The 17,577-nt window shown below is 37.7% G+C and overlaps 1 protein-coding gene across 1 annotated transcript in view; it reads right to left on the bottom strand.

Annotated features, from left to right (window-relative positions):
* Positions 1–3,577: 3,577 nt before the first annotated feature.
* The window catches only part of trip4 (thyroid hormone receptor interactor 4), a 31,751-nt gene continuing 17,751 nt past the window's right edge, over positions 3,578–17,577 (bottom strand). The window contains exons 8-10 of the mRNA XM_028822744.2: positions 11,711–11,819; positions 6,442–6,635; positions 3,578–3,776 (exon numbers count right to left, since the gene is read on the bottom strand). Coding sequence (XP_028678577.2) covers positions 3,578–3,776; positions 6,442–6,635; positions 11,711–11,819 — 502 coding nt within the window. The remainder of the gene's footprint in view (positions 3,777–6,441; positions 6,636–11,710; positions 11,820–17,577) is intronic.

Raw genomic sequence — 17,577 nt, 5'->3', positions numbered from 1 at the left:
GATAGACTGCCAAGAAACCAACATTTCTGTCTTGAGAGAAGAGGGCAAAGTGAATCTAACCAGGACAGAAAAGGAAGGGAGAGGCTCAGATGCAAAACTAAATAAGAGGATAAGTTTGTAGTTTGAGAAACAACCGCCTTACAGGTCCTCAGTTGGCTTCTTCCTTAAATACACATCAAATACCAGTGTAATCTGAAACACAGAAAAGACAACACTGAGATGCTGACCATAATTCACTTTTCCAGTCATCTTCTGTCTGATGTCTGTTGTCTTTACTCATTTTAATCAGATATGGATTTTTCCTTGAAATTGACTCCAACCTGACGCCCCATCCCACCTGGTACACACTTCCTTATCATCACGGGGCATCAGAAGGTACAGTACGTATCCTGTCCAGAGCAGGCATCAAAGCAGCTCACAAGCCTACAAACACACTACGTACTGCCCTTTTTAATGCTAAAAGCAAGAAATCAGCAGCAGAGACACGGATAGTGGTTTACAGCATACCATGTAATACACGTACATGTGTGACAAACATCAAAACACTTGCAACACGTATACTGGAACATCGCAATGCAGTCAGAAGAAAGGAGCCACAGGCTCTGATTTACACGTACATGTTTGATCAGACGCACATTTAAATGGGACTCACTGCAAGTAAAATTCAAGGCTAATACTAAAACTGCCAGAGAACTGGCTGAAACGTGGCTATCTAATGAAAACGCCATTAACAGACATTGGGACATGAAGCCAGCATATGCGGGCTTGAAAAGATGAACATGCAAACAATAAATAAGACTTCAACCCCACCTCATGAATTCTCTCCCCCAATCCCAAACTCCCCCCCAATCCATCTATCCTCCCCTCCTTACTTGCTATATATTATTGTCTTGGGTTCCTGTAAGTCTAATCATTTTCCTCTGATGAGGATTCCTTTCAGGAAGTCTGTCAAGTCTCTTTGCCCAATCCCTCACAGCAGTTTGGCTTTGGTGACTCAATGAAAGAGGAAGTGTGAATGTGCGATGCACAAGGAAGAATAAAGGCGAATAAGGCATGTACATGGTATCTAGTATCATGGCTAGTACCACAATAAATACTTACAAACAGTAATACAATTTAATTTAAATTCTTGTGCTTTCCAAAAAACACCTTGATATCTAGCAAGATGGCAGCAACAACAACATGGGTCTATCCCTGAACCATTCCTTGAGACAATACAACCACTCCAATTATTTGTTACATTCTATCAACAGTACAATCTTATTCAAATTAATAAGGTAGTGATTAGTAGAACAGGTATGCTAAAGATGTAATTTAACATATAAATTTATGTATTAGTCAGTAGCCACAAATAATGGTGTGCCTTGAGCAAACATTTGGGAATGCCTAAGCTAACACACCGACAAGCATAAAATCGCAGTTTGTTATCAAAAAGGCAAACAGTGAGCAATAGCACAATAAACTTAATTTTCAATGTGTGATGTACAGGCTCTCAAACAAAAATCAAAAAAAAAAAAAAAAAAAAAAAACTACGTAAGCTAAAAATAAAAAATGCTGTGAAAGACCCAAAATGTTGTATGCAACCTGATGAACAATGTCTAATGAGGAATAATGAAATCCTATGACGTGCTCATTCGGCATTTTGCAGAGTCATCTGGAAACAAAGTACAGTACATGCATTGACCATGCAAACATTTCTGAAAACACATGGTCATGTAGGAGGTATTTCAGCTAAGAAATCATTCTTGCAGATAGGCAAGAAGTAGAAGGGTACAAATCTGAAAATTCTGGTTCACAATATAGATATAGTATATCTGAAGATAAATTGGTGAGCCTTTTCAGTGTCTGCAGTGCCTCTTTAGCTGCCTCTGCCAACAAGCATTTTCAAAAAATAGTATTAAGGTGGGTCCTGCACAGCAAATCTACCACCTAAGCTTCTTGTCGTTTGTTTAAAATTCTGCTTTGTTTATTTGATGACACACTAGTTTCCTGATAAACAATCAGAATCTAATGTGCTAATTCTAACATAATTTTGGACATTTCTGTGAATAAATTAATTTGCAAAATACATAATTATAATGTGGAGGAAATACTTAAAGATCACAGTAATGCAACATTTAATACAATCAGTTGTTTAATTTGTGAATATATAGACTCCCAGTACCTCTCTATATATATATATGAGAAATGGGAAGTCAAACATGTTCTGAGCTATAGAAGCAAAAGAAGTGCAGCTTGGAAAATATTAATGAATGCATCTAACATGTTGAAGCAATCATGAACAATTTTGTCTGAGTATACCTGTATATGCAATAAAGATGAAAAGTTAACTTTCTCTTTGATCTTGATACTTTAAACATAAGGAGACTTCCATTTTTGCAAAGGGTTACGTTTTAAAGTTAAGCAACAGTGCATTAGTCAGTTCATGCTTGACAGCGATACACAGGAAAAACACAGAAAAAAATTAAAATCTTAATAACAGTATAAATATAACAAAAGCATCAAAGGGACAAAAGTAGATATAACACCTAGAATTTCAGCCTACATTTGAATATATTAAAATCTGTATTGATTTTTAATATGAACGTTTGAACCTTCATTTTTGGCTAATATGACAACCCAGCATACATAAAACAGCAATGCATTCTCAAAAGCTAAATGGAAATCTAACAAGGTACTCACACATGAGAGATAAAACCAAGAAAGAGAAATGATAATTGTGCACAACAGGCACGAAAGAACACTTCTGCCCCAAACCTTGGAGGGAGCATGACTAAAAAACACTATATAGTATTGATAAAATGAAAAGAATAGTGTTATTTAATGATGTGCAGAAATGCAAATTGCGTGTACTGAAATTATCCAAGACCTTCAATGGAGTCTGTAGCATGAGGTAGGTTAACATTTGTTTTTCCGTTCTTTCATTTAATGTAGAGTTAAAAAATAAATAAAATAAATTTTAAAAAACAAACAAAAATAATTAGTACTATTACTATAAATAAATGATTATTAAATAAACAGTTCAGGTTTGTACTTACTAACAGACAAATGCTGAATGCTGAGAGATACATTATATACACTACCATTCAACCATACCATCAAAATGAAAACTACTAAATGCAAGCTTGGGGTTAGCACTAAGAAGCAAATTCTGCACTATAAAACAACACAACATACTACTGTATATATCTAATTAATTCTATTCACAACCTACACTAACAAACTGAACAACAGAAGTTTTCCAGCTATTTCTGGAATGAATTTCACTTGTGAATATAAAGAAATACTATTTGTGCATAAAGCTGCACACATTTACCTTAGGAATACTTCAGTACATTTTACTTTGTTTTTTTCCTATTATAAAACTATTTTATATATGCTATAATTATTTAATATTTATTATATAATTATATTGTTTTCAATAATTACATATTAAGTTCATTTACAATACTGAAGAGAAGGAGGCAAGCTATTATCATTTTGGGATGGACAATCATAAATTAATTGGTGGGTATTCATTTTGCAAAATAGTATAAAAATAATGACAAGCAGTATAAAGATGTCCAACCAGACAGTTTCAAGTTAAGAAATGATTAAAACTAGTTACGAATATCAAAAGCCATTTCTTGCAACTTTTTTTTTTTCTTTTACCTTCTTTGTAGATAAACCTGTATGTATCTTCAACCTGGGAAATTTCTTGTGGAGTTGGCCTCTTGGCTGCAGCTGCTATCCAAAGCCGCCCCCTGTGTGGGGTGTACCAGGTTCTCCCTTCAACTCTAAAATAAGGTAAAAAGTGTTTAGCATGTTTTATGCAAAATGTGTAAAACAAGAATCCCCTTAATTTTCAAAAGATCACAAAAAATAAACAAGCTGTGTATTATTTTCATTAACTAGATTTTTCCACTATAGGGTCAGGGGAACATACTGTCCATTCCAGTAATACTGGAATTAAGGAAGACATTAGCTCAAAACAGGGTTGCCTGCCAGTCAAACAGAGGGTCACGTGTAGGCACAAACACACATACACCAAATCAATTTAGAGTGCATACTTGAAATATTATGCAGCTTGCAGAAAATAACAATTGATGAAGGAGAAAATGGAAACCGCATACATACGTGAGTGACTAGGTCCGAAAAACAAACTGAACATGGAATTACAGAAAAACAAACTGAGAGCCCACATTGGTTTCTTGTCAGGCATCCATCCTGTGCAGCGCTTCCATGGACTGCACAGCCTACTCACACACATACCCATATTTGTACTCACTCAGGGTCAGTTTTGAATTGCTCATTAACCTAATACACATACACATACAAACATCTTGTAGTACTATCAAAAAAAAACCTAAGCATAAACACAAAAATCTGATTTGTATTTGACAATTTTAAACGACCTTTTGAAAATATCTCTTTAAGGGAATTTATGCAACTGCCTGTATACTCACTGGGGTTCGCCAACAATGTGGAATGATTACGTTTCTTGAACAATGAGATTTTAAAGTCAACCCATATGGAGATAAACTTCTGTGTTCTGTATCTATGCTATCTTCAGGTTTATATTATTTACTTTGCATTATATTGTATGTCACCTTTAAACTTGATGGCTCACTATACTTTCCCTTTCTTTAAGTCTTGTATTCCATACAAAGCTGGCTTCCTGAGATTTTCTGCAGATTGTGACTAACATTACTTAAAAATGGAGTGCCTGTAGTTTGTATAATATTTAGGCATTATTTTATTACATTGAAAAAACAAATTCCATAAAAGTCACTAAGTAAAAACAATATCTGACTGGACTCCTAAAATAACATAACTTTTTTTTTATACACCCCTGCTCCCATGTTGTGATCTCAGCCAAAGACAGGACTCCATCTGGCTTATATTTAAAAATCACAGAGCAAGTCACATATCAAAATACAGTAACAGTTAACTCTAAAGCAATTTTAATATAATAAAAATAATTAAGTTTTAGACTGCTTAAAATTTCCCTATTTTTTAATTAATGAGATAATTCACTACCCTAATATTCATAATTATACTTTTAAACGAAATCTATACACTTTCACTGTGTTGTGTAGCTTATCTTTAACTTCTAAAATTGTGTCCACATATTAAAGCCCACAATAGTGAGGATTAAGCAGTTCTAACATGCACATTAGGCTCTAACATGTAGCAAATGTCATATTTGTAATCCCATCTATTCAGAAGTCATTTTTTTTAAACTAATATTAAGCCCTTATGTCTCTTTAAACATTGTTCATCAGGTTGCGTACAGCTTTTTGGGTCTTTCATTGCTTTTTTCTGTTTTTAGGTGGCCTAGTTTTTTAAAATTCTTTTTGACTCCCTGTACATCAAACCTTGAAAATTAAGTTTGTTGTGCTATGGATCACTATCTTATATATAATTTGCTAGTCAGTCAGACTGACTGACTGACTGACTGACTGACTCACTCACGTCCGTCCGAAGCTGAATGTGCAATCGCCTTCTGCGCAGCTGCCCGAAAAACCTTACGAGACCGACATCACGGCAGGCGGCGGATCTACGGCCACGAAAATTCAAAGAGAAAGGCGACTTCAACCAACATTGCGGCAGGCGGCAGATTTACGGCCGCGAAAATTCAAAGAGAAAGGCAACTTCGACCAACATCGCGGCAGGGTCTGTCCAAAGCCGAATGCGTAGTCGCCTTCTGTGCATGTTCGAAGCCGAATGCGCAGTTGCCTTCTGCGCAGCTGCACGAAAAACCTTACGAGACGGACATCGCTGCAGGCGGCGGATTTACGGCCACGAAAATTCAAAAAGAAAGACGACTTTGACCAACATCGCGGCAGGCGGCGGATTTACGGCCGCGAAAATTCAAAAAGAAAGGCGACTTTGACCAACATTGCGGCAGGCGGCGGATTTATGGCCGCAAAAATTCAAAGAGAAAAGCGACTTCAACCATCACTGCAGCAGGCGACGGATTTACGGCCACGAAAATGCAAAGAGAAAGGCGACTTCGACCAACATCGCGGCAGGCGGCGGATTTACGGCTGCAAAAATTCAGAGAAAGGCGACTTCGATTAAAGCTCTACAGGCCTGAAAGGCGATTTAGACTACAGCTCCAGGCCTAATTACGCATTCATTCAATACACCTATATCAGGTTTGTGGTGCTTATACTTATTACTTACTATTCCACTCATGCCCGTTTCATCTTACGTTGTCGAAACGGGCTCTTTGTCTAGTTTTGATAATAAAACTGTGATTTTATGCCTGTCAAAGTTGGTTAGCTTAGTCATTCCCAATGTCTCCTAAATTACAGTCTATTGGTGTAAGCACTTTTAACAAATGTTCACTCCAAAATTAACAATTAAAATGATTTTATCCTGAATGTTTCTTCTGTCATGACAGTAAGCTATACAAGCTGACAGAGGTCAAGAACAACTGGTCATTGAAATACTGACCTCTTAATCCCTTTGACAAGTAAAGAAGCCCAAGGCTGGTGCATGCTGAGGCAACACCCACTGTCTGCCATTTCTTGCAGTTCTCTGTCTTGTATTCTTAAATGTTTACGTTCTGTTTTGATGTCCAATTTCCAATCCTTGGCCTCTTCGTTTCTAGACTTCCTCATTAAATCAGAACTGCTGGGATCCATCCACTGTAAAACATTATCACAGAGCTATATATTTGGAAAGACTTTACTATACAAAAGAAATTCCCTACAGAAACCATAAAGGAAAAAATATTCACATTTTATGCTGAGAAATAATGGTGGCTTGTACAGAGCAAGCAAAACTTCTCCATTTTGCCAACACATTCTTTCATTTCCAACATGAAAAAAATACAGCTTCACAGTGATGACAATGGAGGTATAAATTTTCCTAAGTAGTGCTTGTTTATTGGAATGCATTTCTCTCCAGTTCTCGTTAATTCATTCTGTATCCCAGATTTTGTCTTGCTGCCTATGAGCCTTTATGCCTTCCTGCTGCTCAACTGCTCTATCTTAAGCACCTTCTGTGATGTGCCTGGTTCTCAGAAGATGTTGTTACTCTTCTTCTTCCTTCTTTCCACTATAGAGTTCTTCATCATGTTCAGTGATCATTAACACAATACCTGGACTTAATTATGAATTCAGAACACATTTGTACAGTATCCTGAGGGTTTATCACCAGATGGGCTTGAGGAGACCATGCTTTTATTACAATAAACTTTTGTGCTCACCATTAAAGTGGCCAACAGGTTGCCATAACCAAAAATGTTCTGAGTTTCCAGCACATATCAGGCTATATTCAAGATTATTACTTGCTTCTCTGTGTGTCTGCTAATTCTTTCCTGGTCATCACCACTTAATCACCTTCTGTGATGTTCTTCGCATTCAGCAGATGGTGCTGGTCATCTTTTTCTTCTCATTTGGCTTCAGTGATTTCATTAATACTCATAGATGCCTTTGCCCTTCTTTTTCTTTCTGCTATGTCACCTTCTTGATCACTTTGTCACAAAAAATAAATATTCACACCTCTCTTTCCTGAGGTTGCAAATATCAGATTTTTCACATTTCCAGAACTTATCAGATCATAAGCTTTCAAATAGTACCAAGATACCCAGATAGAAGTGAAGGACTGTTATACAGTGTGCATATCTATAACTAGAAATCCACAACGGGAGAAAATGAATCATGTAAAATTAAAAAAATCTTTTATTCCTGAGCTTTCAACACCTATTGGTGTCATCTTCAGAGGAAAATGATTTGACATACAGGAATATCCCACTTCCTCAATTGTTATATATTGCCTTTTATAGCTATATATTGGATTTATAGATAGGTCAGACTAGATTGAAAGGAAAATCTAATTTTTTTACTTATTATTGGTCAAAAAAGGTTTCTGTAATAATTTTATCATTGAAGACAGCAGGCAACACTTGAGAGAGTTAAAAAAGCAACAACTTGCTGCTAATTCTCGAAAACCATCTGCAATTTCAGACTCAATGCAAAGAGAATGAAAAATGTGAAAAATATATCAGTTTGGAAAAATTGGCTGTGTGTGTTCATTTCCCACTATCCCACATACAGACCCCTGATAAAATACATATTGAGTGTATTGCTTTATTTTTATGAGATGGCTACTTTACAGCTAACATTGTGTGTTCCACTTTTCTGTAACATGAGGTGGTGCTTTTTATATTAAAAAGGTCACTTGCAGAGTAACATATTGACAGTGGACCATGGGTATTTTGAATACAGTTCTTAGAAAAACATTTTAAATATGAATTTTACACTCAGCCAACAATCCCACTGATAAATGCTTATTTCTATAGAGCAGGCTTCTGAAGTGTTGTTTAAGTTTAGGCGCAAAGTGCCATCATTTTTTATTTATGTTATGCCAAGCCATTACGAAATTTGCTCATCTTTAATTATGGAAATAAAATGCTATGTCATTTATCTGATGAACATCTACTACCACCCAACAGAATAAGCTTCACTGTTTTGTTTAGTTCTAGTATATGATGACCAAATGCATATCTACAACAACAGTTAACCCTACAAATATATGTGTTTTTTCAGTGTACTGTAACTAATGTGACAAACAGAGGTGGAGTACGGTAAGGGACGGAGAATTCCAGATGCTTCAAAGCACATTCTTTTTCATTTTCAGGTGGGAACTAGAGAAGCACCAGACGTGGCACACCTCAAGAGGATGATGGAAATTCCCTGGGCTATACCCAGCCTTGTAAGATCAATCCAGGAAAGAGTGAGACTGCCCATTCTGGTCATGTGATGCAGAAGCCATATAAAGGATGAAAAGAAAAGTGGAAGGGCACCTCTGACTTTGAAAAAGGAACTCCTCCACAGAAATGACTAAAGGTGATTATTGATTATGAGAAAAAGAGGGAACCCTACTCTGCTATACCAACCAGAGCTAAAACTGCATACTGCCACCAAGGGGAAGAACAAAGTTTTAATTATAAATAAAAAAGACCCTTCCAGGTAACTGGGGATGAAGAGCCCTCAGTGGCTTCATTTGTTGTGATTTTGGGCACTTTGTCTATTGTTTCATAGTAAAAGTGTTTATTAAACCATTCTTATTTTGATTGGTTTGAAAATCTGATGAAAGTGATTGTTCTTTGGTTCTTGTACGGACCTGTATCAGTCACCATACATTATTAAAAAAACATGTAATATACTCTACTTTGTCATGTTTCTTCCTAGAAAATGAGCAAATAGAATATTTATATAGCTTCCATGAAATAAAGTTTACTGTTCAAATCAGAGACACATAACAAATCTTCAAACATCTTTTTAATTCTGCTAGCTTTAAACTTATTGGCATAGCTTAAATCTATATAAAACATATATGAGATTTGAAACAAGATTTGTGCTGAAACAATAAACTAAATCATCAAGAAATAATCCTTAGATTTCTTAGTGCATGCTGTTCTCCTTTTTCTCAGCAGTGTGTTCATTTGAGGTGCTGTCACTCTATTAACTGATTTAGAGGAGTGATTGTATTTGGTTACGTCTGAGACATATTTAGCTTGATATTAAAATGGATATTAATTTAAGTTAGCACTGCTTCATTTTTTGAAGCAGACAATTACAACGTACAAACTGTACATATTTGTAATGTGGGAAATTAAATTCAAAATTATTTACATACTGTATACAGTGCATCCGGAAAGTATTCACAGCGCATCACTTTTTCCACATTTTGTTATGTTACAGTCTTATTCCAAAATGGATTAAATTCATTTTTTTCCTCACAATTCTACACACAACACCCCATAATGACAATGTGAAAAAAGTTTACTTGAGATTTTTGCAAATTTATTAAAAATATAAAAATTGAGAAAGCACATGTACATAAGTATTCACAGCCTTTGCCATGAAGCTCAAAATTGAGCTCAGGTGCATCCTGTTTCCCCTGATCATCCTTGAGATGTTTCTGCAGCTTAATTGGAGTCCACCTGTGGTAAATTCAGTTGACTGGACATGATTTGGAAAGGCACACACCTGTCTATATAAGGTCCCACAGTTGACAGTTCATGTCAGAGCACAAACCAAGCATGAAGTCAAAGGAATTGTCTGTAGACCTCCGAGACAGGATTGTCTCGAGGCACAAATCTGGGGAAGGTTACAGAAAAATTTCTGTTGCTTTGAAGGTCCCAATGAGCACAGTGGCCTCCATCAGAGCTCCAGAGGTCCTCTGTGGAGAGAGGAGAACCTTCCAGAAGGACAACCATCTGTGCAGCAATCCACCAATCAGGCCTGTATGGTAGAGTGGCCAGACGGAAGCCACTCCTCAGTAAAAGGCACATGGCAGCCCGCCTGGAGTTTGCCAAAAGGCACCTGAAGGACTCTCAGACCATGAGAAAGAAAATTCTCTGGTCTGATGAGACAAAGGTTGAACTCTTTGGTGTGAATGCCAGGCGTCACATTTGGAGGAAACCAGGCACCGCTCATCACCAGGCCAATATCATCCCTACAGTGAAGCATGGTGGTGGCAGCATCATGCTGTGGGGATGTTTTACAGCAGCAGGGACTGGGAGACTAGTCAGGATAAAGGGAAAGATGACTGCAGCAATGTACAGAGACATCCTAGATGAAAACCTGATCCAGAGCGCTCTTGACCTCAGACTGGGGCGACGGTTCATCTTTCAGCAGGACAATGACCCTAAGCACACAGCCAAGATATCAAAGGAGTGGCTTCAGGACAACTCTGTGAATGTCCTTGAGTGGCCCAGCCAGAGCCCAGACTTGAATTCGATTGAACATCTAAGGAGAGATCTTAAAATGGCTGTGCACCGATGCTTCCCATCCAACCTGGTGGAGCTTGAGAGGTGCTGCAAAGAGGAATTGGCGAAACTGGCCAAGGATAGGTGTGCCAAGCTTGTGGCATCATATTCAAAAAGACTTGAGGCTGTAATTGCTGCCAAAGGTGCATCGACAAAGTATTGAGCAAAGGCTGTGAATACTTATGTACATGGGATTTCTCAGTTTTTTTATTTTTAATAAATTTGCAAAAACCTCAAGTAAACTTTTTTCACATTGTCATTATGGGGTGTTGTGTGTAGAATTCTGAGGAAAAAAATGAATTTAATCCATTTTGGAATAAGGCTGTAACATAACAAAATGCGGAAAAAGTGATGCACTGTGAATACTTTCCGTATGCACTGTATGTTGTCTTTTAAAAGGAAAGATCTGCCTCTCTCTTTCATTGATTCGTCAGCAGTCCTATCTTTAAGTTAAATGGTCATTCCCATGTGAACTGCATTTCCTGTTTATGCCTAGTGCTGATTATTCCAGAAAAATTTATTTAACAATATTTTACAAAAAAATGAATGTCTTTTGCACACTTTCAGCATACAACTGTAAAACATGTGGATTATGCAGCATGAGTAGAAAGAGAGGTTTGTTTTTTCTTAGATGTTTTTGATATTGTTTGCTGGTCACCAAACACCACCATTCTATCAAACATTTTTTAATAACTGTTCTACCAGAAAATATGAAATTCAAAAATTTTCTCAGTCATCACTACAAAACACATGTAGTTCATAATATATAAAAAAAATAATAGTTTTAGATAGAGTATTCCTTTTAAGGGAGAAAGATTAAAATAGATCAGGTAAGATCAGAAAATAACATGAAAATATGAATTAAATATGTCACTGTTTAAAAACTCAAAATACAGCTTTTAACAACATTTTCAAAAAAAATAAATAAATCAGACCTCTTACCTGGGGTGCAACTAAACTAATATTTGGATTTACAAGGTCTCGTAGCGGCTGCTGGCCTTTGTTAATAGTTGGAGATGGTGAGGTGAATACTTCCAAATTTTCATCATATCTAGTAAACACAAAAAACTGAAGTTTTAATAAAGACAAAACAGAAAAAATAAACACATTAAGAAAGAACTACCGTATATACTCGCGTATAAGTTCTCCCGCAGATAAGTTGGGACTTGATTTTACCATATAATTCTTGGTATTTTATAATGTCAATTGTATAAGTCGAATGTGGAAAACTCACGCTATTGGTCCAAGAGATTATGATACGCTAACGCCCCCCTGAGATAGTAACCATGGAGCACACTGCCTTTTTTTCCCTATGTGAGTACGGCAATGCGCCAGCACATGCTCCTAACTTCTCTCTCTCTCTCTATTGTGCCCGAATACCCAAACTATTCCTAAGCAACATTTGCACTGTTTTGTGTTTTTTGTATCTCATACACTTTTATCGTAAGAGCATCCCTTCTCTACGAGGGAGCGTTCAATCAGAGGAAAACATGAAGCTGGTTTTAAATTAAACGTTGTTGAGTAGTGAAAGAAATTGGTAACTGCGCTGCTGCAATAAATTTCAATGCGTTTGAGAAACTGATGCGAGATTGGAGGAGGCAAGAAGGTGTAAAAAACAAAAAAAAAAAATGAAGTGTCGCATTTTTGAATGGGCGTATAGGTTGGGGTCTGATTTTATGATCAATTTTTTGGGTTTCAAAACCCGACTTATAGGTGAGCATATACAGTAACTTGCTAAACAAACACAGGTATGTAGCCAACATAAATTAAAGCTGAGGTCTAGAATCTTTTTAATCAATTCAAAAAGTCGGTATAAACTGTGGGAGGTTCTGGGGTGTCTGTTATGTGTCATTAGGTTCCTTTGTCTACAGAGTAGAATAGAATTTAATGTGCCTTCTTAGAGTTACGTTGAGTCTATTTAATTAGAGCATGTCTTCACTAACATGAGTTTTTTACGGTATATTTCTTCCTGTAATATTTTAATAGAATAACAAATAGTATCAATGGATTTAAGAGTATCCAGTATAGGGGCCAAGGATTTGCATCTTTGCTTTGTGCAGTTAATGATGCCCTTTTGAATACATTTAATTAAATCATGGAGCACACTGGAGTAAATAACATCAGAGTGCAATATGCTCATGACAAGAATCCATACCAATAAAAATGTATACATAAGGGTCATTGTTTTCTCACAAAAAGAAGTGGCCGACTCACAGCAGATGAGGAGGTTCCAAACAACTGTAACAAGGCTGTTACAACAAGGTTAACAGGCCTTAAGCTTTGTGTTCTTACATTGAATCAAAAGGTATCAGTTAAGGTTGTCTAGGACGTCTCATAAGATTGGCGAAGATGTGGAGAATTCTCTAGGAGGTACAGAGTGGTATTAGTAATAGAACACATATGAAAGATCTTGATTTTTAAGATTAAAAACTTAAAACATTTGTTTAAATAATGTGTCATGTAGGCTTGTGCATTGCTGATCAACAAAGAAAAAGTAATCTGCCCAAAAAAAGTGTAACTTATTTAATATACAGTGCCTTTCAAAAGTATTCAGACAAATTAAATTTTCACACATTTTGTATGCCACAGTCTTATGCTAAAATCATTTACATTTATTTTTGTCCTCATCAAGCAACAATTAATACCCCGAGAATGACCAAAAAAAATTTTTTAACTGAAACTACTTGAAAGAACAAGTAATGGAAAATATTTAGGTCTATTGACATGAGTGACTTACTAAAATGGTATTGGTTGTACTCCTTCTACCTTTTTAATAAATTTAAATTTGAAAAGCACATGTCAGCATAATGACTGAATTTCAGTGGGTTGTTAAAAGATGGGTTTATAGGTTTGTAAGACCATGTTGTATCTTGAGCATATTGTCTGCAATGAAATACAGAGTTCACGTTTAAAATATTAGCGCCACACAAAAAGGTAAGATAAGCAATAAAAGTTATCAAACTTGAAAAGGCAGTGAGTAAAAATAAATAATAATACTCAAGTAACATCTTGTTACAGCAGAATTTTACTATTTATATTTTTTATTAAAATGTATACTGAACAGTAAATAGGGAATTCATCTTTGAAGGGCTACCTTAAATATATTTCCACAATTTCATTTTGCTTCATTTCACATGATTAGTATTCCAATGGTTTAAAACTATGGCATGCAACCATTTCTTTTTTTGTACTCTCCTCATCTAACCACATTATTTTAAGTGCCCACTAATCTTTGCTCAGACATCTTCAGAAAAAGTGCATGAATAAGTACACTGTTTCACAACTTAATATGATTTTGTGGTTTCTCCATTAAACAGGGAGTGACAGGAAAGATAGAAGAAAAGAGCACTGACCACTGGGGATGGCAATGTACTTCTATTTTCACACTTCCACACCTCAAAAGACGTGCATTTTAGACTGAGAGGAGATCTTTTTAGCGTTGGTGCCTGCCTTACACCTGATGATGATGGGCCATATTGGACTAGAACTCACCCTGTTCACTTGGCAGTGTACCTACTGAAGCCATAAGAATAATTTTCATAAATAAATGTAATCTACTACTTTCCCATTTTTGCTGATGGGGTGGACAAAGGATGACCTTGGTCTTTGTTAGTGTAAATGAAAATGGACGTAAAGTTCGTAGGTTGCGTTTTAAAAAATCTAAGCATTACTTGCAAATCAGTTATATATACACATTTGCATTTTTATAACCCTTGTAACTCATATGACTAAAAACTGTTGTATTAAACTATTAACAATTACAATTTTATTAAGTTAGGCATTTTTTTGTCTTCAAACAAGTATTTAAATATACTTCTAACCATACCAACGCCAAATTACCTTGGTTGCATTTTCAAGTTAAAGTCTTCATTATACCATCGTTTGTCTGGGTAACTGCCAATTAAAATTTAAAGTAGGGCAATCTTTTGTTGAAGCACATGTAGATAAATGTAGCACAAGTTGTTTTAAATATGTATAACCCTGTTGCTTATTTAATATATTCTGTACCACAAAGTTTATGTGAGCATGCTATACATGCTATTAGTGTTGTTTAAATTTTTAACTGAAATAAAAGATGAAAAAAATATCAACCTACATCAATGCATACTGATATATTTAAAACTTGTCCTGATAAAATTTTGTCTTAATTAATTAATACTATATTATCACATCCCAAATGCTCCCCATTTAAAAAAAAAGAATTGTTAGGAGTGAACCTGCAAACAGCACTATGGCGCACAGCAAGGCCCAGCAGAGGGTTATTAAAATGGCCAATTCATCACTGGAGCCAAATTCCATCTATTATTAACAAGAGAAGCATGAAGAAAGTACCTTATATCATCTGAGACACTGCACACACCAGTAACAAAATTATTTTTCCCTGTGCCATCTAGTATGTAATGTGACAAGAAACAAATCTGTACCAGCAAACATGCAAACAAACGTTTACTCCTGGTTATTAAACTATTGACTCATATACCTGCCTGCAATCTTTACTACCAGTTCGTTAACAACACCAATTCAATGATACTGTATTTCTGCAGCCTAGATAATTTTATTGCTTGACTTTTACTTGTTTATATTTGAGATTAATTTTGCTTTGTTTAGCAATTTATATTATGTCTGCTACGGTACTATACAATGTTCCAGGCTGTTACTACTATATTTTATGTTTCTGTATCAGTGGAAATAGCAACAAATACAGGTTGTACTGTAAAGTATACGGACAGTGAAATGGATTGAATTATACTACGTAAAACAAACTTTAACTTTGAAGAGAGCATACAAACATTAGTTTATAGTCAGTGCATCCTTCCTATTTTTAATTCAAAAAGGTGAAAGAAGAAACTATACATATTTACTTGTAGCATTTTGCATCGCATCTCTTAAAATGTTCAAGTCTATATCTATAAAGAAATATGTTTTCCCTATTAAAACATTTGTATCATCATGGCTCATCTTGTTTTGTAGCCAGCCAAAAGAAGCATACCATAGGCATATCCCAGAGCTTAAAATTGTAAACTTGGCTAAAAACCTAAATTTCAGATTAAGTAGAATGTTTTTTATGGTTTTAACAGCCTATTACTGATTCTGCTTAATTAAACAGTATTAAAGCTATATGGTTCCACTCCTTAGAAAGAGGCAATAATATTATAGATCAAACATTGTGTGTGCACTTCTCTGTAACAAGCCTCTAGCAAACATGTCCATAAAAAGAAATGTAAACTGTATAATGTCCATCCATCCATCCATCGTCTCCCGCTTATCCGAGGTCGGGTCACGGGGGCAGCAGCTTGAGCAGAGATGCCCAGACTTCCCTCTCCCCGGCCACTTCTTCTAGCTCTTCCGGGAGAATCCCAAGGCGTTCCCAGGCCAGTCGAGAGACATAGTCCCTCCAGCGTGTCCTGGGTCTTCCCCGGGGCCTCCTCCCGGTTGGACGTGCCCGGAACACCTCACCAGGGAGGCGTCCAGGAGGCATCCTGATCAGATGCCCGAGCCACCTCATCTGACTCCTCTCGATGCGGAGGAGCAGCGGCTCTACTCTGAGCCCCTCCTGGATGACTGAGCTTCTCACCCTATCTTTAAGGGAAAGCCCAGACACCCTGCGGAGGAAACTCATTTCAGCCGCTTGTATTCGCGATCTCGTTCTTTCGGTCACTACCCATAGCTCATGACCATAGGTGAGGGTAGGAACATAGATCGACTGGTAAATTGAGAGCTTCGCCTTGCGGCTCAGCTCCTTTTTCACCACGACAGACCGATGCAATGCCCGCATTACTGCGGATGCCGCACCGATCCGCCTGTCGATCTCACGCTCCATTCTTCCCTCACTCGTGAACAAGACCCCGAGATACTTGAACTCTTCCACTTGGGGCAGGATCTCGCTACCAACCCTGAGAGGGCACTCCACCCTTTTCCGGCTGAGGACCATGGTCTCGGATTTGGAGGTGCTGATTCTCATCCCAGCCGCTTCACACTCAGCTGCGAACCGATCCAGAGAGAGCTGAAGATCATGGCCTGATGAAGCAAACAGGACAACATCATCTGCAAAAAGCAGTGACCCAATCCTGAGCCCACCAAACCGGACCCCCTCAACACCCTGGCTGCGCCTAGAAATTCTGTCCATAAAAGTTATGAACAGAATCGGTGACAAAGGGCAGCCCTGGCGGAGTCCAACTCTCACTGGAAACGGGTTCGACTTACTGCCGGCAATGCAGACCAAGCTCTGGCACCGATCGTACAGGGACTGAACAGCCCTTATCAGGGGGGCCGGTACCCCATACTCTCGGAGTACCCCCCACAGGATTCCCCGAGGGACACGGTCGAATGCCTTTTCTAAGTCCACAAAACACATGTAGAATGGTTGGGCAAACTCCCATGCACCCTCCAGGACCCTGCTAAGGGTATAGAGCTGGTCCACTGTTCCGCGACCAGGACGAAAACCACACTGTTCCTCCTGAATCCGAGGCTCGACTATCCGACGGACCCTCCTCTCCAGGACCCCTGAATAGACTTTTCCAGGGAGGCTGAGGAGTGTGATCCCTCTGTAGTTGGAACACACCCTCCGATCCCCCTTCTTAAAGAGGGGGACCACCACCCCGGTCTGCCAATCCAGAGGCACTGTCCCTGATGTCCATGCGATGTTGCAGAGGCGTGTCAGCCAAGACAGTCCTACAACATCCAGAGCCTTGAGGAACTCCGGGCGTATCTCATCCACCCCCGGGGCCCTGCCACCAAGGAGTTTTTTGACCACCTCGGTGACCTCAGTCCCAGAGATGGGGGAGCCCACCTCTGAGTCCCCAGGCTCT

The sequence above is a fragment of the Erpetoichthys calabaricus genome, chromosome 17 (genome assembly GCF_900747795.2).
Source record: "Erpetoichthys calabaricus chromosome 17, fErpCal1.3, whole genome shotgun sequence".
In the NCBI taxonomy this organism is placed as follows: domain Eukaryota; kingdom Metazoa; phylum Chordata; class Cladistia; order Polypteriformes; family Polypteridae; genus Erpetoichthys; species Erpetoichthys calabaricus.
This window is presented reverse-complemented; position numbering and strand designations above follow the sequence as displayed.